This window comes from Callithrix jacchus, chromosome 17, assembly GCF_049354715.1.
Source record: "Callithrix jacchus isolate 240 chromosome 17, calJac240_pri, whole genome shotgun sequence".
In the NCBI taxonomy this organism is placed as follows: Eukaryota; Metazoa; Chordata; class Mammalia; order Primates; family Cebidae; genus Callithrix; species Callithrix jacchus.
This window is the reverse complement of record NC_133518.1, coordinates 55,176,533-55,203,738: the sequence shown is the minus strand read 5'-3', so window position 1 is coordinate 55,203,738 and position 27,206 is coordinate 55,176,533. Positions and strand designations below refer to the sequence as shown.

At 43.9% G+C, this 27,206-nt stretch overlaps 1 protein-coding gene across 7 annotated transcripts in view; it reads left to right on the top strand.

The window, feature by feature from the left end:
- RFTN1 (raftlin, lipid raft linker 1) overlaps positions 1-27,206 on the top strand; it is a 209,361-nt gene that overhangs the window by 101,342 nt on the left and 80,813 nt on the right. For all 7 annotated transcript variants that reach the window (XM_035277855.2, XM_035277857.2, XM_035277859.3 and 4 more), the window contains exon 4: positions 10,892-11,000. In XM_035277855.2, the coding sequence (XP_035133746.2) occupies positions 10,892-11,000 (109 nt within the window). The remainder of the gene's footprint in view (positions 1-10,891; positions 11,001-27,206) is intronic.

Below are 27,206 nucleotides of genomic sequence, written 5' to 3'. Positions count from 1 at the left end.
ATGCATTGCTACTAATATTAGTTCTTTCTGTATCTGTCAATGTAAAGGAGAACCTTGCAGGATTCTAGAGAAAGCAGGACCCTCCCCTAGCTCCCATTCCATGTGGCTGTTCTCTTTTCTGTAGCCCAGCTCTCTGGGGATTGAAGTTCTTCACAGCTTCATTAGACAGGGAGCACCGAGGCCAAGTTTGTCTGTTTTCCTCTTGCCCTTTAAGGTTAACAGTGCACTCCTTGTAGTGCACAGTGGCCAGTGGTTTGTCTCCCAGGGAGCTGGCCCTGACGGTAAGCAGTGAGACAGGATGATTTCCCTAGAATAAATAGCAGGATTGGAAAGTTAGATGTCCCTGGTAATGGGTCCCCAGTAGGTGCACAGCTCCCTGAGAGTGTGTGGTGGGAGGATCGTTTTCACATCTCCCCCGTCACATCCAGAATGTTCCCAGAGATACCAAACCCTTTTCTTTTTTTATTTTATTGCTTTTTAGGTTTTGGGGTACATGTGCAGAACATTCAAGATAGTTGCAAAGGTACACACGTGGCAGTGTGATTTGCTGCCTTCATCCCCTTCACCCCACATCTGGCATTTCTCCCCATGCTATCCCTCCCCAACTTTCCCCCCTGCTGTCCCTCCCCTATTCCCCCCAATAGACCCCAGTGTGTAGTGCTCCCCTCCCTGTGTCCATGTGTTCTCATTGTTCATCACCCGCCTATGAGTGAGAACATGCGGTATTTCATTTTCTGTTCTTCTGACAGTTTGCTGAGAATGATGTTCTCCAGATTCATCCATGTCCCTACAAAGGACACGAACTCATCACTGGCCATTAGAGAAATGCAAATCAAAACTACATTGAAATACCATCTCACGCCAGTTAGAATGGCGATCATTAAAAATTCTGGAGACAACAGATGCTGGAGAGGATGTGGAGAAATAGGAACACTTTTACACTGCTGGTGAGAGTGTCAATTAGTTCAACCATTGTGGAAGACAGTGTGGCAATTCCTCAAGGACCTAGAAATAGAAATTCCATTTGACCCAGCCATCCCATTACTGGGTATATATCCAAAGGACTATAAATCTTTTTACTATAAGGACACATGCACACAAATGTTCACTGTAGCACTGTTTACAATAGCAAAGACCCAGAACCAACCCAAATGCCCATCAATGATAGACTGGACTGGGAAAATGTAGCACATATATACCAAACACTTTTCAGCAGAAGTGCTGAATATCTTCTGGTGGAAGGGGAAGGGAACTTTGGAAGAAAGGACAGTGATTCATCTGTGGGCAAATTCTTCTCCTTCTTTGTGCTTCCTCCTTCATAGCTCCTCTGGGAGACCCTCTAGTGAGGTGCTTTATTTAAAGATTCTCTAGGATTTGTTTACTTGATTATTTTTTTCCCTGAAGTATTTCTTAAGTTTTGCTAGAGTGAAAACTTTTAACTCCAACAGCCCCATTCTATTTGTGTAGATTTGGTTCATTTTGCAAAGAGGGTTTATAAAATTGTGGGAAGTATTTTCCCTATAGTTCTGGGAGCATCTTTGGGAAGGAGCAAGTTATTTCCCTACTCACAATCACCAGCAATTTCAGGGACAAGAAATACCCCTCTTCCATCCGCCCACTTCTTCCACAAAAATCGCAGCACCGTTGTCATTGCTTCTGTCCTAAAATATCCTTCCCCACTTCCTACATCATACACAATGCCGCCTGCTTAATCTTCCCAGAATCTGTCAGAGTATCTTTCTCTCTAAGCCATCCATGACTCCTCTTTACTTCACAGTTAAGGCGAGTCCCATCCTTTCTCACTAACTTTGTTTCCCACTATTCTGCCCTGGTCACAGACTCATTCTAACAGTGGATTCACCCACCCGTTCCTTAGGCTCATCGTTACAGCCCCTGCTGAGTTATAGGCAACCCGCACCTTCACACACCTTTTGCCTAACTGACCTGTTTTTAATTTCCAGCATATAACTCATGATTTTCTCAATCCAGATCTTCACGAATTTCTGTTATCAGGCCTAGAATGTCCTTTTATCAATTGTCCTGTGACTAACTTCCACACAGCCTCAAAGACTCAGCTCACAAGTGCCTTGCTGCTTAAATTTCCCCCTGATACTTGATGGGGAAATGTAAGCAGCAAGACACATGTGAATTGGAAACAATTGAATTCCTTCTTCTGCTGATATACAGTCTATCTAGACTTGAGGCCAGGATCTAGACTTGAGGCCAGCGCCTTCAGTCCCTCATATGTGATAAGCAGTCACGCAGGCGATGGATAGTTGAATGAATAAGTGGAGATTCATATTGTCATTAGTTATGCATAAGTTAATGAAATTGGAAATAGCCTTCTTTTTCTTTCTCTGACAGATCTTTTTAGGATCTAGGGCTCATTTCTCTCCCTAATACTTCTTTTTTAAAAAAAGTTGTTCTGACCGTTCTATTTGTGATTTGAGCTGCTTTAGGAAAAAAAAAATCTTAAAATTCAAAAATCTTAAAATTCCTTCTTAGAGGTAGAGAATTAGTTTCCCAGAGATAGAGAATTTGTTTCTGTCAACTGACATTTAGTATTTTTTTCCTGGTTGGAGAAGTGCCTGGTAATCTGTTTGTGTTTGTCACCATTTCTTCTGATTATTTCTAAATGAAGCAAAAATAATTCTATTGATGAACTGCACATTCTCTCTCCTTTTCATAACTGCCTAATGTCCTGGGAAAAAGAAGACATCACTTAAACTCATGGCCTTTGAAGAGATCTAAGGGATTTATGAGCTGAAATGGGATTTATTGCAAGTTTATTATTTAAAAGTAATGTGTATGATGGTTTGTAGTCACACACTTATTTTTTAAAAGTATAGTTTATAATAGTTTTTTGACAGGCAGTTGTTTTTTAGTGGCCTCATTTTAAATCTTCCCATGAGACCAAAATATGAACTGAACTTACTACTCAGCGCTTGGTCAATGATTGGACAGTTAACTGTTTTGCCCATGATGATTACCATTATTTAAAGCACTCATAAGCGTTAGTACTACTTGTTGCAAACATGTTATTTTAATGTCTTAGGAAAGGGTTAGGTCTTACCACTATGAGAGTGCAGTAAGGACTGTTTAAATGGGTCAGACAAGGCTGGGCACTGTGGCTCGTGCCTGAATCCCAGAACTTTGGGATGCTGAGGCTGGAGGATTGCTTAAGCCCAGGAATTTGAAACCAGCTGGGCAACATGGCAAAATTCCATCTTTATAGAAAGCACAAATATAAGCCAGGAGTGGTGGTGCGCACCTATAGTCCCAGCTACTCAGGAGGCTGACGTGGGAGGATTGCCTGAGCCTGGAAGATCAAGGCTACAGTGAGCTGAGATCGCACCACTGCACTCCAGCCTGGGCAACAGAGTGAGATCCTATCTCAAAAAGAAAAGAAAAGAAAAAATTGGGTCAGACATGGGTAAGGAGGAGCTTCCAGGGGAAAAATCCACTGAGCCATTACAATGAATGCATATTACATTCGGCTTATGGGTTAGTTATTTGATCATGATCCAGTTAGATCATCTGTTCACTCTTACCAGGGCATTCAGCCTTCTGCGACTCACATTGGAGCTTGTGTCTGTAACTCAGAGACCATAGACTGATGGTTGAGAGATCAAATTCAGTCCCAAAGATGTCAGCCCACATAACATGAAGGAAACATTGTTTGGAGCCAAAACCAGACAGTTATGAGCGATATAAAAATGCAACTTAATGACTTCTTTTAAAAATTATAAGACTTGGCAACTCTAGCCTGGAATTCCTAGTAGTGGTTGGGATATAAACTGCCCAGTTTGCCATGGTTTCCACGAATCCCACTGTGTCCCCAACATGGTAGCAACACAGCACTCACAGCAGTCACGTCTCTGCCGATAGTATCCTTTTATTCTCACTTCTTCCATCCGCTTTTCTCATAACAGAGACCAGTCCCTCTGCAACCACCTTGGGCGCGGAAGTGAGAATGTGAAAGGGAATCTGACAGGACTCTGTATGAAGAAAATTAGTGAAGAGTATATTTCTTGGTTGACATTCCTATATCTTATATATGAGAATAAAATGTCTAGATTATGTATTTTAGTTTCAAAAGACTCTTTTACTCATTGGCCATGGGCCTTTGAGTTTGCAGCCTTCATTTTGCCCTCTGACCCTTCCCCTGCCTGGGGCGTAACGACACAGCTCTTAGCAGATGTTAGGGTGGTGGTGAGTAAAGGTCTCCAGGTCTGCCTCTGAGTCTGCACACAGATTTCATTACCGTTGGTGTTTGCGTGTCAGTAATGAGGTCGCCTGACATGGAAGATGTGGGCTTCTATCATGCTCTGAACAACCCTGACATCTGTGGCCAGTTTGGTTGACGTTTGAATTTCTCTGGCACGTGCACACCAGGCTCTTTGCTCTCTCTTTCCTTGCAGTTAGGAAAGGCTTGTGTTCAAGTGCTCAGTATCTAAATCTACTTTCATATGTTTGTTTTACAGCATTTATTTAATCTGTGTGGGGTTTTTTCACTTGTTCAGATTCAGTTTTGGTAAAGTTCTAGATGTAGGTTGTTAAAGAAATGAGGACTGTTTAGATTGACAAGGAAGTTCTGGAGACCGGCTGGGGTGGCTGATGCCTATAGTCCCAGCACTTTGAGAGGCTGAGGTGGGAAGATCACTTGAGCTCAGGAGTTTGAGATCAGCCTGGCAACATAGGGAGAACTCATCTTTACTAAAATTAAAAAAAAAAAAATTAGCCAGGTATGATGGCATGTACCTGTTGTCCCAGGTACTTGTGGGGCTGAGGTAGGAGGATTGCTTGAACTCAGGAAGTAGAGGCTGCAGTGACCCCTTGATCATACCACTGCACTCCAGCCTGGGCAACACAGTGAGACCCTGTCTCAAAAACAACCACCAAAAATAAGTTCTGGAAATGGATAGTGATGGTGGTTGTACAACATTGTGAATGTACCTAATCACACTGAATTTGACACTTAAAAATGATTAAAAGGATAAATGTTATGTGATGTGTATTTTACCTTAATAAAAAAAAATTTTTTTTTAAGTGAGGAAAGCAAGAAGTTGGAAGTACTTTTGGGTTTTTCTGACCAGAGGAAGCATAGACCCCATTCTTCTATTTCATTTTCCCTGGTCTTTTTCTTTGAAGGTTTATTTTCCTCTTAGAATATAAAGGTCTACATTACTCATCTCTATAAATCATTCTTTCTGTTTTTTTCCCTTTTCCATGGATTTGTTCAGTTATCTCCCAAGGAATATCTCCAGGAGAGTAGAAAGTACAATGTACCCTGCCTAGGAATAACGGGATTTAACAGAAAAGTTGCAAAGGTATTACAGAGAATTCTCATATGTGCTTTGCCAAGCTTCCCACCACCATTAATATCTTACATTACCATATGATATTTGTCAAACTAAGAAATTGACATTGGTACTTCACTATTAATTAAACTGTAGATTTTATTTGGATTTTACCATTTTTCTATTCATGTCCTTTTTCAGTTCCAGGATTTAATCCAGGGCACTACACTGCATTTAGTTGTCATCTCGTGATGGCTTTTTAAAACTTGACAGGGCTCAGATGTCTTAGTTGCTTCTCTGTTGCCTCCAGCAATCAGAACCACTCTGTGTATGTACATTGTTAAAACTATGTTGCTGCACTCTAAGGATTTGAGTTCATTTTGTCCTTATTCATTCTTGATTTTCAGGAAATCATGTCTCTGCCAATAGTACCCTTTTATTCTCACTTCTTTCAGAAAATTCCTTTGGAATGGTGAGGTAGAGCCTTTCAACCCTCCAGTGCTGTGTGTAAGGCGGGGGTCCCAAGATGTGAGATGGGTCAGAGCGCTTTTTAGTTAATTTTTCCCCAGGCTGTTTCTGAGAAATGACCCAGCAACAAGATGATTTTTTTCAAGAGTCAAGAGATTTTGAACCCAAATCAACATTTAGATTTGACAATCTGCCAAATTTATATTTATTTATCTGCCAGATAATCATATAATATAAGCTGATTAACAGATTTCTTTACACCTATTTGCATAGGGTGGATTAAATCCAGTTTCTCTCTTGGGATTTCAAGAGGATAAATAAATTGAAGAGGAGATTATAAGTTTTTAACTGAAGAAATTGACAGGGTGTCTCATACCCTTCTCCTTGACTTGCTCCCTTGATTTGACTTCCAGGGAAACAGACATGTTCTCTTGGTTTTCTTCCTTCTTCCCTGGTTATTCTTTCTTTAGCTCTTGGCTGCTTTCTCCTCTATTTTCCCCACCCTCTTCATGGTGGAGGGTCCCAAAATTAAATTCTTAACTCTTCTCTCTCTACATTAATGGAGATCTCATCTAGCCTCATGCTTTAAATAATACCTGGAAGCTGATGACTCCCAAATTTGTATCTCTAGCTGCCTCTCCTGAAGTCCAGTCTTGAATGTGTGTGTGTGTGTGTGTGTTTGTGTGAACACAACTGTCTCTCCTGAAGTCCAGACTTGAGTATATATATTCAAGTATATACTCAACTGTCTACCAGACATCTCAACCTGGATGTTCTGGATATGTTATAGTCAACATATCTGAAACTTGAATTATTTATCTTTCCCCCTAAGCCTGCACTGCCCAACCCTTCCCCATCATAGTTCTGGCAAATTCATCCATTCTCCCATTTGCTAGGGCAAAGATCCTTGGAGTCATCTTCATCCACTTTCCCCCTTCCACATCCCACAACCTGTTCGTATGGAAATACAAAGACTCACAACTGGTCTATGACCCACCTCTAGTTAGTTCTAACACCAGCAGCCTCTAACTAATAAATCTATTGGAATTTACCAAGTTGGGGATGGAGAGTGTGGAGAAGCGTATTTTATTATTAGCCATGCTCTTCTCAGAGTGCCTTTATTTATTTGGAAAGTGCTCGGTGTTAATTTCCAGATAAAGGAGGTTGGGGGGCTTTTGCTGATAGTTAACTCTGCGAGCATTTCCAGAAATGCATTCTGTTTTCTTTTCTTACTGTTTAAACTTGGATCTCTCTGTCCTTTCCAAAAGTGGAAGCCATCTGGACTTCTGTCCAGGGGAAGTTTGGTGGTTTCCCGTATTCTTTTCCAGGATGATACGATGACATGGCCCTTTGGGGAGCATACCTGGTATTTCCCTTCCCCGACAGGAAGCCAGAAATGCCTGCTTAGCTGGGAGTTTCAGGTTAATGCTTCTTCCATAGAAACTAGATTGATAGCGGAATATTTATTCCTTTGTCCTGTGGTATCTTGGACAACCAGACCCCGGCCTCTGGAGGTCACTTCTGGGACATGTCCACTTGTGTCTCCCAGGGTGGTCCTTGCCCTCAGGGACACAGACATTCCTCACCTGCTGGAGGCTGCTCTCGGATGTCTGGCTGGATTTTGTGGGTTTGGGTCTAGGCCTGGCCGCCAGTGAGTGGCCTGTTCTGAGCCTGAGACTGCCATGTCTTCATCCTCAGGAACTGTATTAGTTTTCCATGCCCTGTAATAAATTATAACAAATTGCATGGTTCAAAACGATATGTATTTATCATACAGTTTCTGTAGTTTATCGGAGTTCTTTGCTTCAGGATTTTATCAGGCTGTAATATCGATGTTGGCTTGGGCTGCAGTCCCATCAGAGGCTCACTGAGGAAAAGCCCACTTCCAGCCTCCCTCAGTTTGTTGGCAGGATTCATCTCATCGGAGTTGTAGGACTGGGATCTCTGTTTTCTTGTAGCTGTTGGCCAGGGGCTACCCATAGTTCCTTGCCATGTGGTTCTCTCCTTCTTGACAGCTTTCTTCTTCAAAGCCAGTAAGGGAGTCTCTAGCTCAGAGGGAGTCATATAATATAATGTCATCCCAGGAGTGAGATCCATCAGCTTTACCATGTTTTATTGAGTAGGCGCAAGTCACAGGCCCTGCCACCACTCAAGGGGCCGGATTACACAAAAGTGTGAACACCAGGCGGTGGGTATTATTGGGGGGTCATCTTAGAGTGTGTTTGTCACAGCAACCGTGGTCCCCCTGACCAGCACCTCACACCCCACTTCCGGTGCTGAGAAGCCCAGAAACTCCCTCTGGCAGCCCTATAGGGCTCTGCTAGTGGATTTAATGCTGTTTCTCACAGGGTTAGTGGCAAGGAGAGAGTTTCTGTGTGACTGTGTCTTCTGCCTTCAGCTCTTCCTCTATGAGGCCGCAGCTGCACCATCACCGAGTGCTGACTTCAAGGCTCAGCAGCCAGTATCTGTCTTCAAGGGGTTTAGGGATCCTTCCCCGATCCTCTCCCTTTCAGCCATTCTTCACTGTTATAATCCTTACATTTCAAATTGAGGAGCTGATTCCCAAAGGCAGGGGAACGCCTATTATTTGCTCACCTATTCCCCCAATATGCATTAGATTTGCTTTCCCAAGAAACCATAGGCTGAGATGTAATTTTCTGTGGTTCATCTAAAAAATTTGTAATGCCTATTTTTCTTGATCTTTTGTGCTCCTTCCAGTTCAGATGTAACTGAGTTAATTATTTGAGGAAATGAACCAGAGCTTCCTTTCTTGTTATAGAACTTCTTGTTCTAGAACCAGAGATGGTACTTACTAGATCCTGTGCCAAAGATCATTCCCCAGAATCGATCCAGGCTGAGTTGCTTACAGTCAGACTCGTCTTCCTTTTGTTCATCCTATGAATGTTGTGCTTAATGGGTACAGCACTGACTTATTCTAAATGATTACAGTTTTTTAGCCTATTTGTTTGAAATCTCAATGGGTATTTCTAAATAACCTCGTATGGTCTGACCTTAGTTTCCAAGTAACAGAGCAGCTGGATTTTAGATTTTAGAACCGCCCTCCCTCATCCTGATTTTTGTTGTTTGAGACCTCAATGACAATGTATGGCAGTGTGTCTTGACCAAGTCTTCTTTTTTTAAAGTTCTGGAATCATCTTGCCTTAGTTCCTCTTAATATATCTTTTGTTTGGGGAAGAAATGAGAACATGAGTCTAGTCTCTGACCAAGTATTAAGGCAAAAAGGTTAGGGTTCAGGATTGGTTTATGCCTTTGGAATTAGTTTGTTCCAGGTGGAAATCAGTGTCTTCTTTTACATTTTGAATGTGTGCACCACAGTATGCTACCATTGGAAGGATATGTCAGAAGGAAACATAGAATATAAATAAGCTATTGAAGTCTGCTTACCAAATCACAGTTGCCCACCTGGGGAAAACCAAATCCTCTTTAATTTTTTTTCACATTTAAATTTCATGTAAATCATACACAGATGGTTAATGGTAGCATAAATTGCTTTTAATGCTATATAAGAATCTTGGAAATTCATTTAAAAGCGTTACAGCAAATATACAGTTAGAAACAGGTGAGATGCATGTATCTCAGGAGTTCAGTGTGGAAGTGCTGCTTTATGGATTTTCTGGACTGTCCTGCTCTCATTGGGGGTTTTGGGGCCCCTCTTGCTAGAGCAGCCTCATAAGTGAGCTGGGAAGGCTCTGCTCCCTCCTCCACTAGTGCAGATTAGCTGTGTACATGAGCCCTGGACAAGGAGGCAGGATCCTTGGTCTCTAATTCCCACTCCCCAATACCAGCAGCCACCCAGGAGCGACAGCATGCTCTGCCAGCCCATAGCTGCAGGACCACTGTTGTTGCCTTATGCCTGGCTGGGCCAAGGAATCCCCTTCCGTTTCTGACAACCACATGGCTTCCACTATTGTGTCATACAGGAGCCCTGCCTGTGAATGGCTGTGAGGTGGTGGAATTTCCTCCTAGTGACCACTTGCTCTGGCTCTCCTGAACGGGCGCAGTTTTGAGCTGTGCTGTTTCATAGGGCTGTCTATGTGGTGGTGCTTTGCAAAGCAGCCCTGGTGTGCAGAGATGGCAGGGTGTGCTGGGAAGCCTCTCCGCTGACAGCAAGACCGCAGGCCTTCACCTCAGACAGCCCTGTACACCCACGCTGTTTTCCCAGAATTTGTTTTAGTTGATTGGTAGTCTTTCTTTAATGCATCTTTAATTTTGATAGATTTCACCAGATTGCCCTCTGAAAGGGTTGAACCCTTTTAAATTCTTTTAAAAATTAATTTTTAATTTTCTAAATGATATAGGAATATATCCTTTTTCATTTAAAAATGAAAATAATTAGAGATTATGGCTAAAGTCACTTTTGATCACCACCCCACACCCCTACCATCACCCCTCAGCCCCGGTTCCCACATAGGCCCTCCCCATTCCCCAGGGGTACCTGCTATTATTGGTTTGGTGTATGTCGTGCTAGTTCTTTTTCTGTGCCCTGGTAGATATAAACCAATGGGAGATAGACATCATCTGGTGTGTGTGTGTGTGTGTGTGTGTGTGTGTGTGTGTGTAACATATAAGCTATATTGTACCAACCCATCATTCTATAATGATGTGTCTTACACGATGCTAAATCTTGGAGGTCTTTCTGTGATGTAGATCTGTATGTATTACTTGAGTTGTTTCCATAAACTGTTTTTCATCAGTGCCTTTTTGGCATTAGTTTCAGGAAAGAATTTGGGGCTTCATTAAATACTCTGATTCTTTTTTAAAAAATATTATGGCCGGGCGCAGTGGCTCACACCTGTAATCCCAGCACTTTGGGAGGCCAAGGCGGGTGGATCACCTGAGGTCAGGAGTTTGCGACCAGCCTGTCCAACATGGTGAAACCCTGCTCTACTAAACATACAAAAATTAGCCGGGCATGGTAGTGGGCGCCTGTAATCCCAGCTGTTCAGGAGGCTGAGGCAAGAGAATTGCTTGAATCTGGGAGGCGGAGGTTGCAGTGAGCTGAGATCACATCATTAAATTTCAGCCTGGGAGATAAGAGCGAGACTCTGTCTCAAAATTACGCAAAATAATCCGTGTGTGTGCACGCTTTTCTCTCTCTTCAGATCTCAGAAAACGGATCTTCACAATGAAGGCTACATCTTGGAATTAGATTGCTGTTCCTCCTTAGAACACCTGACAGACCAGAAACTCCTCCCAGAGTTCATTAAGAAGGTGAGCACTGCTGTCAGAGTACCATTGAGCAGGTTTGTGAGCATTCACCTGAGTGAACAGGCAGGGAGCTAGCTTAGGGCAGATCAGCCACACTCAAGAGCCCATGCAAGAGCTGTGCCCTAAACCTTTGGCAGCCCCCCAGGGGGCTGGACTGTGGAACTGGTGGCTAGCCCCTCCTCCGCAGGCATGCAGGACCCTGGGTCCTGTCTTTTCAAGCTGGAATGAGGTGAACAGCTGACAGACCTGCAGGCCCATGCCGCAGCTCCTTTCAAACCCTTAAGGTAATGTGACTTCCCAAATCCCCGCTTCCTTTTATCTATGGGTCTTCATTGCTGTGAACCCCCTTCCCTTCCTAGTGTGGGAGCGTGCCAGTCTTGTGGCCACCGGCATGCAATCATACCAGGGAAAACTGCCTAGTTGCAGGGAATTCATATCTGCCCAGAAATGTGTCTGGTTTTGAACCTTTCTTCATGCCATATGAGGTTTGGTGCCTAACTGTAGGGTCTACTTGAGTTTTAATATGACATTTACTGCAGAAAGAAAGTTCTAGGCCCAAACTGGGGCTGAATTCATTTCTTAATGCTTATCTTGTTCTTTCTTACCCAAGTGTTCCCTAGTAACTGACAATTCCCTACCCCATACGGTGATTGTGATTTGAGGTTCAATAGCCAATTAGGGAATTCGTTAATAAATATTGTCAGCTGTCAGCTTTGGGCCAGGACTAGTACTAAGAGCTGGGATACAGAGAACAAAAAAGCCGAACTAGTGAGTGTTACCAGCGGGAAGTGGCCGAGGCTGAGGAGCGAGGGGATCAGGCAGGTACCTGGAGCTGAGGTGGGAAGGATAAAGGGGTATCTTTGGGGATGCAGCTGTGCTTGGGCAGATTGGGAGCCCTCCAAACGGGGAACAGCGGACCTGAGGGCCTGAGGCAGGAGGGAGTGAGGGGAATCAAAAGGACGTCAGAGGAAGAGTGAGGGTCGGGAGAAGGGGCCAGAGACAGCTGGGAATGGGCTGTAAAAGCGGTGGGAAGCCATTGAGCGGAATTCTATAGAACAGTGAAATGATTACGTTGTCTTTAAAGGAGATTTGTTTCCTTCCTGCCACCCTCCCTTCAACATATATTGAGTTTTCAGGCTCCAGGGGCTCTGGGAGTAGCTGCTCCTGTGTGATGGCTCTAAGGCCCATAGACCAGGAGCCAGATGATCTGTGAGGTCAGCATTTCTGGTAATTGTACTAGGATGCGAGAGTCTCTTTCTACTCTGGTAGAATTCAGATTATTATGTAAGAAATGGGGGGAAAGTAGCTCTTCTTTACATATACGTAAGCCTGGGAACACAAGTGTTTTAATAACTCCTGTAACTTTCTATAGAATAGAGCCATCTTTGGATTGCTGCAAATAATCCACTTCTATAGGGACGTCCTAGAGGTGGAATTTATCCTGTGATCTGAATGCCGAGAAAAAAAGAGTCATTTTAGAGATGGTTTTGTAATTAAGACTCAGATGCTCAGAATATTTGAGGGATACGTGGGTAAAAGGAAGGCATGAGGCACCCACTTCATCAAATATGCTCTTTAAAAATGTGTGACTTGAGGCTGGGCATGGTGGCTCAACGTGTAATCCCAACAGTTTGGGAGGCTGAGGCAAGAGGATTGCTTGAGCCCAGGAGTTCAAGATTAGACTGGGCAACATAGCAAGACCCCCGTTTCTGCAAAAAAAAAAAAAAAAAAAAAAGTCTTTTAAAAAAGCCGAGCATGGTGCTACTTGACTATTGTCCTAGCTCCTCGAGAGGCTGAGGTGGGAGAAGTGCTTGAGCCCAGGAGTTTGAGACTGCAGTGAACTATGATTGCACTCCTGCATTCCAGCCTGGGTGGTAGAGGGAGACCCTGTCTCTTTAAAAAAAAAAAACAGAAAAGAAAACATATGAGTTGATACAAGTTGGTGCCTTTTTTTTTAACCAAATTAGATCATTTCATGACTGACCAATTGCCCTGGTCCCGTCTCAGTTCTTCAGGAAACAGTTCGATTTGCGGGCTCCTGGGGTGTTGTTTCGGTAGTACCCAAGTGGAGATGTTCATCTGTCCGAAGGAAAGCACCCTCAAAGTTGGGGTTTTTATGTCCCGAAGTTTCTACTTTAACTTCCATACCAGCATTCTTTTTTCCCACTGATTCTATGTGTGTGTCTACACATCAGTATCTAATGAGTCACTAATTTGTTAGGTAAATGACACCTGCTCATTCTATAGTTGCATAATAAGTCCTTACTAAACACTGTCAATAGGTTCTTGGAAACTGACTTTCAGTGAAACAACGTGCAGCAGGTCCTCAATGTCATTCAGTATAGTTTAGTTTTAACCTTGAGAAAAAAATTGGTTTTGTTGTCATTTCACTCAGTCTGTTTCCAGGAACCTATTGACACCATTAAGTGAAGACTTACAGTATGAGAATCCTGTTCCTAACGCTTTAAAGCCCACCATATCCTGCTCCTGTCATGCATGTGGTTTTTAAATAACACAGACTGGACAGCCTGCACACTAGGGCAGCGGTGAGATTTCTGACCTGGAGTGTCTCCAGATGTCTATCCCAGAGTCCCATCTCTGCTCTTCTAAATAGAAATGTGGCTTATACTCATTCCCGCCTTGGAGGAGCCAGGTGTGTTGAGGGTGCCCCACCGTTTGCCCCGCCTTGTCTGTCAGTGAACAGGGCTGCACTTGGAAAGCCCCAGCATTTCTTGCTGTTGTTACCGGCTGTGGCTTTAGTTTCTAGTCCAGTTGCCATGACAACAAGAAGTGGGACAAAATAATGGGTTTGGATCCCCTTCCCCCTGCTCCTCTTCTCTGTTGCTGGTTGATTTCTAGAGAAAATACCACCTGTGTGTGCAAAGAGCAGAGGACAACTCCGGGAACCTCTCCAGGGCCTGTGGCTATTCCAAGTGATGGCTGAATTTTACACGTGTAAATTTTTCTGTCATCACACTAGGTAGAAGACCACAGGTGCTTCCCAGGAAGAAGTATTCTAAAAACTATTTGTGGTTTTTTTGTTCATTGCAAATATTTAATGAGTAGCTTTGGCCCTATTTATATATATGTAGTGGTGACACTTGTTAATTGCCATTCAGTTAGGTCAAGATGAAGCTGTGTCATTGGCTGCCTCCGCTTGCAGTCATTACTTTTTATCTGGGTCATTATTTTGTGTGAAATAATGGCTCCTGTTCCTATGACAAGTAGATTCATCTTAGGATGAGATGGTAATTAACTCATTTTGTCATTGTACCATCATGCAGGACAGGTTCATATTCTTCTCTGCATATTAGAATTAAACTCAAGTGGATTAGATTTTTTTTATAAGAACAATGTCCTAGTATTGTTTTTCCACCAAATGTTTTAAATTAGCAGAACCTTTGGATAGAGGACACGGATAGAAGGAGGGAGAGAAGATTTCATTATTTCCCACAATTAGGAAAAAATAAAGTCATTTGTGTCTGTGTCATGTAAAATCAGCCGAAGACACTGTCATTTACATCCCTTTTCATCATAGCTGGTCAAATGAAATCTACATGACTGCATTGTGTTTTCTCCTGTTGTGTTCTGCTGTGCTCCATCCTACTGGCCATTTATATAAAGTTGTTATTATGGTCCACAGAACACTTAAAATGCAGAGTTATGGGCAGACTTGGAGAGACTTGTTTTCTAAGTCTCAAGGGATGAAGAACTGGGAGGCTGAGAGAGAGTGATGGTGCTGCCAGAATTCCTTTGGGATGAGGGCTCCACCAGCCCATCAGGTACACCTGGAGACTGTGTGACTGGCAGGTCCATGGGGATCGCTGGAATTTCCCACTCTTCAGAGCTCCCAGAGGATTGTAAAGCAGGCAGAGTGACACAGAATGAAAAGCCTACGTGTTTGTCTTCAAATTGCTGTTCATTCATTAGAGATTCTTGGGAAGGGCCTTCAGTGTGGAGAACACTTTGAGGTTTTCAGTCATTGTGTACATTTTCTGGCATGCGCTTCTGATATCTCAAAAGTTCCCTTTGAGAGAGGCTGAGGGCTTTGCCGGGGCTGGAACTGCTAAATGATGGAGCCTAGATTAGACCCTCCATAGGAGGGGCACGAGTGAGCAGCCAAGGGGCTTCCGAGCGGCCAGAAGTTTCTTTGGCTAGGTGGACTGGAGAGAACTTCAGAGAGGTGTGGGATGAGCGCTCTGCAAAGTGAGGGACTGATGCTGGAGGAGGCTGAGAGGAGAGGTGGGCAACTCTGTACCGTTGCTGGCATGGGCAGGAGCATGGGCTGAAGGCACAAGGCTGAGGAAGAGCCAAGTCCTGTTTGGCCTGAGTGTGGGATGGACAAAGAAAGAAGGACGCCTGTTCTGGGTAGGGTTGTTTTGATCACATGGAGCAGAGCCCTAGTCTGGCAAGCTCCAAGTGAGTCAGGCAGGTTTACTATATAGATGTAAGGAATGGCATGGAGCCCCAGGGCAGAAATACAGGAAACCAGGAGGAAAAAAAAAAAATATATATATATATATATATATATATGGTTTATTTAAATTTAAGATTTTAATCTGTGGAGGGAATCCTGATGCATCAGGCAGACCTTATTCTAAAGTACTCATGTGTTTATTCCACCCTTAACCCTCATCACACACCTGTGAAGACTTATCCCCATTTGACAGATGAAGAAACTGAGACACAGAGAAGCTATGCAGTTTGCCCAAATTAATAACTGCATATGGCAGGACTGGGATATGAACCCGGCCTGTTGGACCCAGGGACCACGTTCATGAGCACTTAGCCATGCTATCCCTCCTGCATAGCTTGTCCTTTCGTGGACAGAGGCGGAGGCTGTTGGAGCCAGGATGTGAGGTTGAGTATGCGAGGCAGATAGCTGTAGCACATGTAGGGTACACAGGGCCAGATGTTGGAGAGCCACAAAGGCGTCCCCCAGTGAAGGATGGGCTCCAGGCCTTACCGCCCAGGTTCTGCTGATGGCCCAGGTTCTGCTGATCGAAGTTGCCTCGTCCTGCCTGCAGGAGAAAGCCACCCTCCCTGCCCTTGTCAGACAAGACGTGGGGACTTTTGCCCTCAGGCCCTCAGCTTGGGGCTCCATTCCTGAGGTTCACTCCCTTTTGTGGTAGAGTTCCTGACCTGCCTGATCTGCATAAGAACTAGGATCACCTTGCACTGGCCCACTGAGCCTTTGCAATGAAGACGAGGGGTGGCCGGGCATGCTCAGTGAGTGTGCGGTCGTGCAGAAAACCAAACACTGCTGCTTATGCCTCAACCTAAAGAAAGCACCTTGACAGATGCAAAAATCTCAATGGCTCCTTTTAATGAAACAGAATATCCCAAATCTCCAGGATGATGAAACTTCGCCTGTGGTATATACATGACTCATCATTTACTTTCTGGCTGATTGTTGAGTATTCAGAGCTTCATTTCTACAAGTGAGTGCAGAGTCTAATTTTAATTAGGGTAAGATGCCAATTCAGAGTGAAATGAAAATTATGTTAAAAAGGCTTTCCCATGCTCGCTGCTCCCGAACCCACCCGCAAACTGAGAGCATCGTGACATTTAAAAAAGGTGAACCTGGGGAGGGTGGGTGTTGTGGGGGAGCAAAGGTAGGAAATGGAGTGTCATCCCGGTGTCCTCAGAGTGGAAAACAGTGAGCTGGAGGCTGGCGCAGGCCTTCGGGGGGCGGTGGGGTGCCCTGCTCTCTGTTGCCTCTTCAGGACTTAGTACAGAAGCATCAAGTTAATGGATACATTGAAAGAGAAATTCAGAGGAATAATTATTCCACCTCTGTGTCATTGAGGTGGGGAGAGGCACCAAGGATGACACCTGGGTGACTCAGGTGTGCGATGGGGTCATCTGTAAGGACCAAGAACACAGCATGAGGACTCCTGGGGGCAGAGAGGTGATGAGGACAGGAATGGTCGTGTGGATACTTGAGGAGTCAGGGGGACACTCAGGGAACATTCTGGAAGGCAGCTGTGGTTGTTGGGCTGGGACTCAAAAGGTGGCCAGGAATGGAGATGTGGGTGTCTGAGGTGTCAACCCAGGGAGCAGGCAGGAATGGCGGTGAGGGTGAGCATCCAGTGGCACGTGCCCCGCTCAAGGGGCAACTTCTGCTGAGCCTCCATGTGCTGATGCCTGGTGGAAATATGGACCCCGAATTGCAAGGTCTGTTGTTTGGTGGGGCACCCGGTTGGCTTTGTTTTAGATAAGTTGCTAAGTTGATATTTTCTTGTTGTGAAGTTTCCTGGTTTTCCTCAGTGTGAGCAGACAGACCGATTGTTTCATGCTCTCTGTGGTAAAGGACCAGTTTTTCCTGATTCAGCATGAAGCTATACTTTGGCAAAATCCAGAGAAAGAAGAAAAGCACTTTTCCACAGTAGAGGGAAGAATGGAAACATTTTACAGAATCCATGGGAAGAGTGTGCTTTGGGAAGAGATGGAGAATAGTATCAAAAGCCAGGAGGTCAGCTAGGAGGGGCCCACTGGGTTTCGTTGCTGGAGGCCACTGGTAAGTCTTGCAAGAGCAGTCGTCACGGTGCAGAACAGGCAGGGGCCTTCCTACCATGAGCTTAAGTAAATATGTTTAGAAGGACAGTGAGCAGTTTGCTTTAAATAGGAGATTTGAGCCCCCCACCACCACCCTCCCCTTTTTTTGAAACATGGTTTCACTCTGTTGCCCAAGCTGGAGTACAGTGGCACAAGAACAGAGCACTGCAGCCTCAACCTCCCCAGGCTCAGGCGACCCTCCCACCTCGGTCTCCCAAGTAGCTGGGATTACAGGTACACGCCACCACGTCCAGCTAATTTTTGTAGAGACACGGTTTTACCATGTGGTTGCAAACCAACAAAGTTTTACCAGGTTGGTCTCAAATTCCTGGGCTCAAGCCATTGGCCCCCCCTCAGCTTTTCAAAGTGCTGGGATTCCAGGCATGAGCCACCATGTCTGGATGATTTGAACATTTTTTTTTTTTAAGCTGAAAGATATAGGGAGAGAAGAGGTGATAAAAGGTGGAGGCAGGTTCCGGGCAGGGCGGAACAGGATAGGTACAAGGGAATAGGCATCCCTTCCTTTGAGGCTGGCCGGGGAGGGAGGAGGAAGGTTACAGGCTTACATGTTCCTAACAGAGGAAAAAATGCAGGGGCTGCTGCCTGGAGGCCACTGTTGTCTTATGAAGCTCCTCTCCCACACTAGCCTCTCTTGATCCTCTGTCCTCCTGCTATTTTTATTGGCCTGTGATCTTCCTGTTCTATCCAGAGAGGTTAGCTGAAGTTAATTTAAGCCAGAGGGAAGGAGGGGATCATAGGCTTGTCTCCATCGCTCCCCCAACAAGGAGATACATTCTTGTGCTTCATTTTCTCCCTCTGCGGGAATCCACCATCCAGCGCCGGTGGGTCAGGTGCATTCACATTTCTTTGAGCAGATCTTTGCAGGCCTGCTATGTGGTAGCGTATGGGAATATTTTAGGAAGCCAGTCTAGGTAATGCCCCTGGTCACCTGAAACTTAGAGTGTAGCTAAGGGCCCAGACACGGAGCAGATGGGCACATGTAGGCGGTAGGCTCTCAGATGGGTGAGCATTGTCGAGGGGAACATGGCAAAGGGGCTGCCTCAGGCTCCACAAAGTGTATGTACAGAGACCTGAGGGTCAACAGGGGAGGGAGGATGGAGGTGGTGGGGACTCCTGGAGCAGCTCAGACAAAGCCAAGGTGGGAGGGAGCAAGTGTGGCTTAAGGAGAAGGGAGTTCACTGTGTCTTGCCTGCAAATGACAGAGGGGCCAGTGAGGTGGGGTGAGGCTGGAGAATGAATAGGTTGGATCCCATAATCCTGCAGGCAGGCTAGGATGGGGCTCTTTATCTTAAGTATACTGCAAAGCCGCTGGAGGGCTTTCAGGAGCAGCTGGAGAATGATTCCCAATTTCTACTTTGGAAAGACAGAATGGTTGCAGGGTAGTGACTGTCGGCGGGGGGTGGGGGGTGGGGGCAGGGGTGGATGCGGTTGGGACCCTGGTGGACTAGCTCTTCAGAGAGGGAGCTTGTTGCTTAGTTACCTGGAGTGTCTTGATGGAGATGTGGAGAGGTAGGTAGATTTAGAAGTATCGAGCCAGGCAGACCAGCAGGGTTGCCTCTGGATGGGGTAACGAGGCTTGGTGGAGAGGGAGGGGACAAGGCTGGCTTGGCTCCTGCAGTTGGATGAATGGGGCCTTTGCTGAGATAAGGGTGATGGCAGAATGGGCCATGGTGTCTGTGCTTCAGGAGCTCTGCGCGGAGAGGTCTGAGCTGGAGATACCAGCTGGCAGATGGTATCCAAAACCACGGTCATGGACGAAATCACCCAGGAAGGAAGGGAGGGTATGAAGGAAAAGGGCCTAGGGCACAGCCCAGGGGAGTTCCAGCATTCAGAGAACAGAGAAAGTAAGTAGCCGGAGAGGGCAGAGGGAAACTAACCGAGTGTGGGGATGGAGGCCAGGGGAAGAGAGCATTTCAGTGACAGAGGAGTTACCAGCCCTTTCAACTAACCCCTAAGACTAATGTCAGGAACAGCCATTGCTGGAGTGGGCATGAAGTCACTGGTGACCTCCGCAGAAGCTGTTGTGGTGGCGTCTCCCTCCTCAGTACATATTTTTGTGAGGCCTGATCCAAAACATCTTTGAGGTACAATTAAAAACCACTGTCCTTTGTCCCATGGAGTCTTGTGTGTTTCTGCTTTAGTCCTAGGATAGTTCTCAGATGGTTTTTTTAAAGTAAAAATTTTAAGGCCAGGTGCGGTGGCTCACGCCTGTAATCCCAACACTTTGGGAGGCCGAGGCGGGTGGATCACGAGGTCAAGAGACTGAGACCATCCTGGCCAACATGGTGAAACCCTGTATCTACTAAAAAATACAAAAATTAGCTGGGTGTGATGGCGCATGCCTGTAGTCCCAGCTACTCGGGGGGCTGAGGCAGGAGAATCACTTGAACCCGGGAGGCGGAGGTTGCCGTGAGCCAGGATTGCATCACTGCCCTCCAGCCTGGTGACAGAGCGAGACTCCCATCTCAAAAAAAAAAAAAAATGTTAAGATGTTCTTTTTTTTTCCTCATGGGTTTGCTGAATAATCGTCATTGTTCTCCTTAATATAATTTTTATTAAGCAACTGGTTTTAATATCTGACCAGGGAATTAGAACTTGCCCATGTAAAGCATTGCAATTTTATGTAATTTTTAGCATGTGGAGCATATATCATATGTAATAATAATAAAATGACTTGTAGTTAGAAAGAAATAACAACTTGGGATCCGTAAAAAATGTGCACAGAATAAATAGCTGACTGTTGGGTCTGTGGACAGCCTGTGGCTGCTGTGAGGCCCGTACTCCTCTGTTGTCACTGCAGAGAAATTGGCCCACCTTCAAGGAAGTAAAACTACTCTAGAGCTAGCGTGGCAGGCAGATGACCAGAGGAGAAGCAGAAGGTAAACCGAGGGGGCGTGGCAGCTGTGTGACCAGGAATGCTTTATTCCAGGGAGAGACTGGGCCTGGGCATTACACACTGTCATCTCAAGGTGACTTTCCAGCCACCAGGGGGATGTCTCCATTCCGTTTGCTGCTGGGAGGTGAGTGGTGCCAAGGCTCACATGTCTTTGCCTGAGGCCTGGTGTTTTGGGTTGATTGTAGGCCAACCTAGGAGCTCCTTAAGGTGAGGGGTGAGCGGCTGCTTCTCCAGGACCTGGCCGTGGCCGTGGGGCACCTGGATGTTACTTTGTCTTACCCTGTTGAGATGGGTCCCCAGGAGCCTGGCAGTGGATGAGCTGGGGCAGCCCCTGGCTTCTGGCCCCTGTTGTCTCTGAGCCATGCTTGCTCACAGCAGACAGTCATGTTTTTTTTGGCTGAGAGTGAAGCCTGAAGGGCTGAAGATACAGTTTCTGTTTTCCATCCAAGCCAATGGCTCTTGATTGCATCTTCCCTGGAATGCTCCTGGGTAAGAGTTTTCCTCATCCAGTATGTTTCGGAGGCATGAGCATTGTAAGCCCTCTTGGGGAGTCATGGTGCTTCTTAAAAGACTCAAGGCTCTGAAGAGTCCGGGGTGCAAAACCTGCTTGCTTGGTTTAACTTGGCGTCCTTAAAAACAACCCGAGAACTTTCCCCTTGCTTTTCCTCCTCTCCAAATACCTATCTGTTTTTCTAAGTGAGAGAAAGCAAGAGAAGAGAGGAGAGAGGGAGAGAGAGAGAGAATGAATGAACGAACAAACAAACGAACCAAATACCTATCTATACCATAGCACATACTTTGGAAAATGTACCAAATCAGTGAGGAATCTATTGACCACCTACCAACAATGGAAAAATCACAGTCAGTCAGTGGGAGTGAGGGGTGGGGGTCTGTTTCTTTCTTTTCTATGTATTTTTAAATTTTATTTTTGTACATATATAAGGTTTACAGCATGCTGTTTGATGCACATAGTGAAACGGTTACTATAGGTAAACAAATGAATGTATCTTGCATAGTTACCCTTTCTTTCTGGTAAGAGCGCCTAAAGTCTTCTCTCAGCACGTTTCCGGTATAGGATAAGATATCAACTGTAGTCCTCACTCCGCACATTAGCTCTCTAGACTCAGTCACCCTGCATACCTGCCATTTCGTGCCCTTTGACCTACATCTCCCCATTTCCTTTCTGCCCTGGTAACCAGTGTTTTGTTGTTTCTATGTATTTGATGGGTATTTTTTTAATTCCACATATGAGTGAGATCATGCATTGTTTCTCTTTTTTTTTTTTTTTTGAGACGGAGTTTCGCTCTTATTGCCCAGGCTGGAGTACAATGGTGCCCTCTCGGCTGACTGCAACCTCTGCCTCCCAGGTTCAAGCGATTCTCCTGTCTCAGCCTCCCTAGTAGCTGGGCTTATAGGCATCCATCTCCACGCCCAACTAATTTTGTATTTTTTTTAGTAGAGATGAGGTTTCACCCTGTTGGTCAGGCTGGTCTCGAACTCCCGACCTCAGGTGATCCGCCCTCCTTGGCCTCCCAAAGTGCTGGAATTATAGGCATGAGCCACTGTGCCCAACCTGTTTCTCTTTCATGTCTGCCTTATTTCACTTACCATAATGTCCTCTGAGTTTACCTTGTTGTAAATGGCAAGATCTTTTTTAAGGCTGAATAATATTCCATTACACACACGCACACACCTCTTACAATTTTTCATCCATTCATCTGTTGACGGGTCTCCTTCTCTTTTTTTTTTTTTTGAGATGGAGTTTCGCTCTTGTCGCTCAGGCTGGAGTGCAGTGGTGCAGTCTTGGCTCACTGCAACCTCTGCCTCCAAGGTTCAAGCAATTCTCCTGCCTCAGCCTCCCAAGTAGCTGGGATTATAGGCACCCGCCACCACACCCGCCTAATTTTTGTATTTTTAGTAGAGATGGGGTTTCACCATGTTGGCCAGGCTGGTCTCGAATTCCTGGTCTCAGGTTTTCTGCTGGCCTCAACCTCCCAAAGTGCTGGGATTATAGGCAGGAGCCATTGCTCCAGGCCCTCTTTTAAAAATGAGTACTAATCCTGGCTGTTTCCAACAGTACAAAATTTCCGTAGGCTCAAATGAATCTAGTACTTTATTGCATTTTCTTGGTTCCGTTCTGGCCCAGACATTGGGTGTAATTGCATGTTTCCTAATCCTCACTGAAACCTGTAATGGAGGGGAGATTTGGAGGAGAGCAATGAAAAACTCCCTCCTTTCTTTTTTCACTCTAGAAAGACATGTGCTCAGTACTTCTGCCATTCTTCCTGCATCTTTAATAACAGACACAGCAATCTTCTAACACCTGGCAAAAACTAGGTCAATTGGATTTGTTGACAGCTGTGGAATTGTAGATAGAATTTGCTCTGCTGTCCAGGTCAGCCCCAGGTAATCTGACCACTGTCTCTTAAGAGATGCACTAGCTGAGCTAGGATCACACCCCTGTACTCTAGCCTGGGTGACAGAGAAAAATCCTGTCTCTAAAAACCAATTTTTTTTTAATTCTAAAAATTTTTTTAAATGCAGTGGTTTCTCCCTTTCCTTTCTGCTTTCTCATATTTCTCCTGACTCCTGGACTTTTTCTGCCATAGCTGTTAATCAGATCTTCAAATATCAGTTTTTCCAGCTTTGATTTTCCTTTATCTCTCCCCTGAGGTCTCTGATCAAAAATGGTATTTTATTCCTTAGCAACTCTGTCATATAAAATACAAAGTGAACCATCTATGTATATTAAATCTAATAGCCATGTTAAAAAGTAAAAAAAAAGAGTGACATTAACTTTAGTAATATGTCTTATTACTTAACCTGATATTCAAAAATATTATCTTTTAAATAAGATATTTTACTTAAAAAAATTTTTTACAGGTTTTTACAGGTTTCCTTCAAGGCTTCAAGTGACATCAGATTTTCATACCTATAATCACAGCATTTGGGGAGGCCAAAGTCTTGAAAAGCTGGTGTCACTCTAGCCTGGACAACAGAGCGAGACCCTGTCTCTTAAAAAAAAAAAAATCAGCTCCTTGGTCTCATGAGTTGTGTTTTAAGTGCTAGATAGCCACATGTGGCTAATGGCTACTGTCTTGGACAGTATATTTTTGCAGAATTCATTGATTTAAACAGCTTTCAGTTTTTCACCTTTTCTAAGTTAACACAAAACATTTGTGATTGGGTCTTCTCAGTCATAAGGGGAGGCAGAGCACAGAGCAATATATGTCATATATGCCGAGATCTAAAAGATAAGCTATTTTTCCCATGAAAAAATTGTAAAATGTTTGGAGCCAACTTTGGCATATAACATTTTAGGAATATATTTGTAATAATTTCTACTTAGAATATTAATTTAGTTGCATGTGCATATTTTAACTTATATAAATTGTATAAACTTGGAAATGGTGCTTTTCCCCTATGTTTCTATCTCATGGAACAATTTCATTTCTGTATTTTTTTTTCATGCATTGTTATACTTGGTTGCCTTTATCATCCATCATCTGCATGATTTTGGGGGCCATCTAACACAATTTCAACCTCATCATATGTATTTTCATCCAAATTGCTTGGGATTCAGCACTTTTAAAATTCATAAATGATGCTACCTCTGGAAACTCTGTCCTGAGTCCTAAGTGCTCATTCACATAACATCAGAATAGTTGTTTTTTTCTTGTCCAGTTCATACGTCAATGAGAAATCTCCATAATGGAAACACTTCACATTGCTCGTAAAAAAAAAAAAACACTCTTTTTATTGAAGATAACGTCAATACAGCAGAGTGCATAAATCATAAGTGTACAGCTCAGTGAGTTAGCACAAAATGAACACACCTGGGTAACCAACACTCAAGTCAAGAAACATTAATAGAGCAGGAGCAACAGCCTGAACCCTTCCTATAGCCATGCCCATGACTCCCTGCTTCCCTTCCAAAGGAAACTTCTGTCTAACTTCTAACACTGAAGGATGGCTTTGCCTCTTTGTATAAATGGCATATTTTTCTCAGCACTGTGTCTGTGAGATTCATTCATATCACTGTGGTTTGTTTGTGTTCATTTGTGTGTAGAATTCCTGCATTGCTTTGGGTTTCTTTGTTCTTTTTTATTTTTTTTAAGGGATATGGTCTTGGTGTGTTGCCCAAGCTGGAATGCAGTGGTGCATTCGTAGCCCATATAGCCTCAACCCCTGAGCTCAATCCATCCTCCCCACTCAGACTCCCAAACAGCTAGAACTGTGGGTGTGTACCACCACACACAGCTAATTTTTCAAAAGATTTTTTTTAATAGACATGGGGGTCATGCTATGTTGCCCAGGCTGGTCTCAAATGCCTTTCCTGGCCTCAAGTGATCCTCCCACCCCAGCCTCCCAAAGTGCTGTAATTACACATGTGAGCCACCATGTCCAGCCCTGCATTGCCTTTTTAAAGCCATTTTTAATTATTTTCTATGTTGTAGAAATTATTTTAAATTTTTCTTAGGTTTATTTTCCTCCTTTTAAAAAATCAAGTCTATCAGCTTACTTCAATAAATGTACCAAACTAGCTTTGATTAATATGTTTTCTCCAATAAGCATTTTGCTGTTCAAAATAAAGTAATCGAGAGAGTCCTTATATTGTGAGAGATCTTGAAAGTATGTAAATATCTAGAGCAATTATCTTTCTTTTTGAGAAATAACATTTTAGAGGGTAAAATCCAGGAAATCATCAGGTTATAGCCAGGCTATATAGTGTACGAGTGTTTATAAATGATGTATTTCACTTTCCAGCTTATGTGCTTTGGAGTTTCATGCTGTAGTTAGTGAATACTGGTCTCACTCTTGGCGGTGAACATAACGTCTGTGGTGCATCTGTCTTAGATATCTACTTGGCTGACTCGTTCACCTCCTCAAATCTTCATTCCAGGGTTATCTCAGTGCACCTACCTTCCTACCCATCTTTAAAAGGGCAGCTTACCTTCTACCACTGCCTACCCTAGTATTTTGGATTCCCTTTAGTCTCCTCTATTTTCCTTTTACCTAAACTTCTTGTCACCTCTTAAATCACATTACTGTTTTTACATAGTTAACATATGTATTGTTTCTTGTCCTTTTTTTCTTTCTTTTTTTTTTTCTTGAGCTGAGAATAGGTCATTTAGCAGGTGCTCAGTGAATGTTTATGGAATCAAAGAGCAAGAGCCTGTGTGTTTTCAAGGCTTGCGGGGCCTCAGAATTGTATGGGAACAGATGCTTTGAACGGTGATGTAATGAAGATAAAGTACAGAGGGTAGGAGACTCACACATTTTCTTTTTTTGTGCCTCCAAGCAGCTTTTTTTCAGTGTTTGGGGTGGTTGAGACTTGTTGAAAAAACCCTCCCTGGAAGTGACTTGTGAGGGTTAGATATCACCTGTTAATGCTTCATACGTCCCAGCAGACACATTTACAAATATGGAATTTGCTATTATCACCAGGAAAGTTTCCAGATTTTTATTTATGATCGATATATATACACATATATATGTATTTGTGTATACATACACACATATAAGTTTTATGTATATATAAGTAATATATACTTTTTTATATATGTTATATATATGCACACACACATAAACTTTTTATGAGCTGGAACATGTTTTGAGTGTTAATTATGCACCGTCAGTGAACACATGTGGCAGCTGACGGGTTTACAGCACAGGTTGAACTTTCCCATCTGCGTGTTCAAAGGTGCTGAACACCCCCCCTCAGTGACGCCTCCTGTCTGGGATCCAGCACAGATAATGAGTGTGGGAATTTGAACTAACCTCATGGCATGTGAGGGTGGGGTGTCTTGTCTGAGAAATGGAGTGTATCCTGGCAGGCAGTTAGGCTGCCTGCTATATCTTCCCCTGACACTGGAAGGTTTCATTTTTATTGCTTGTGATTATGTAGAATCTTTTCTGAGGGTTTTGAGAATCAGTTTAACAGAATTACAACCCATGTAAGGTTTTCCCCTTTTCTGCCTTTAGGAGAATTCCTACTCAAAGAGCCGGATCCCATTAGGATGGGAGTGAGCTGGGCTGAAGATGGCTAGAGGGCACTGCCAGGAGGGAGAAAGCACTTGGACAGGAGAGACTCAATTACTGAAACTGACTTGCCTCCTCAAGGAGAAGTCTGGAATTTTAAACCCAATTCCAGAATTTTCTCCTGATTCCAGTGAAAGAAACTTGCTATTTAATAACCTAGGCAGCCATTTAGATGAGACATTTCACTTTCTGAAATTCTTAGCTTTCTTCTCTGTAAAACGAAACCTTTGCACTAGAAGGCTAATCTCTAAGATTGCCTATAGCTCTGATATTCTGTGAGTCTATGGTCAATCTAGCTTTTAAATGACTTCCCCTTCATTATCAAAGAGCCTTATTTGATGAGTTCAGGCTTATGATAGTGGTGTGCTGAGTTTTGGTGCCATGTACCCTCATTTTGTGAATTTTGCTGGGCACGTCTTAGTGTTCCCTCTGCTCTTCATCCAATATGGCGATGTCTGTTGATCCATTGGTAACTATTTTTGTCCTCCCACTTAACTAACAACTGTAATTGAAGCTCAATATAAGGGCTATTATTTTTACAAAGTTTGATTTCCTTTTAAGGTTACAAATTAACATTGCCTTCTGACACTCCAGTGGAAAAAATCTGTTGTGAGAAAAATCTAAACTTTAAATGATTCATTTGTTGGATCACTTTTGCCTTCTTATATGTTTAAAGGAATGAGGAAAAGGGC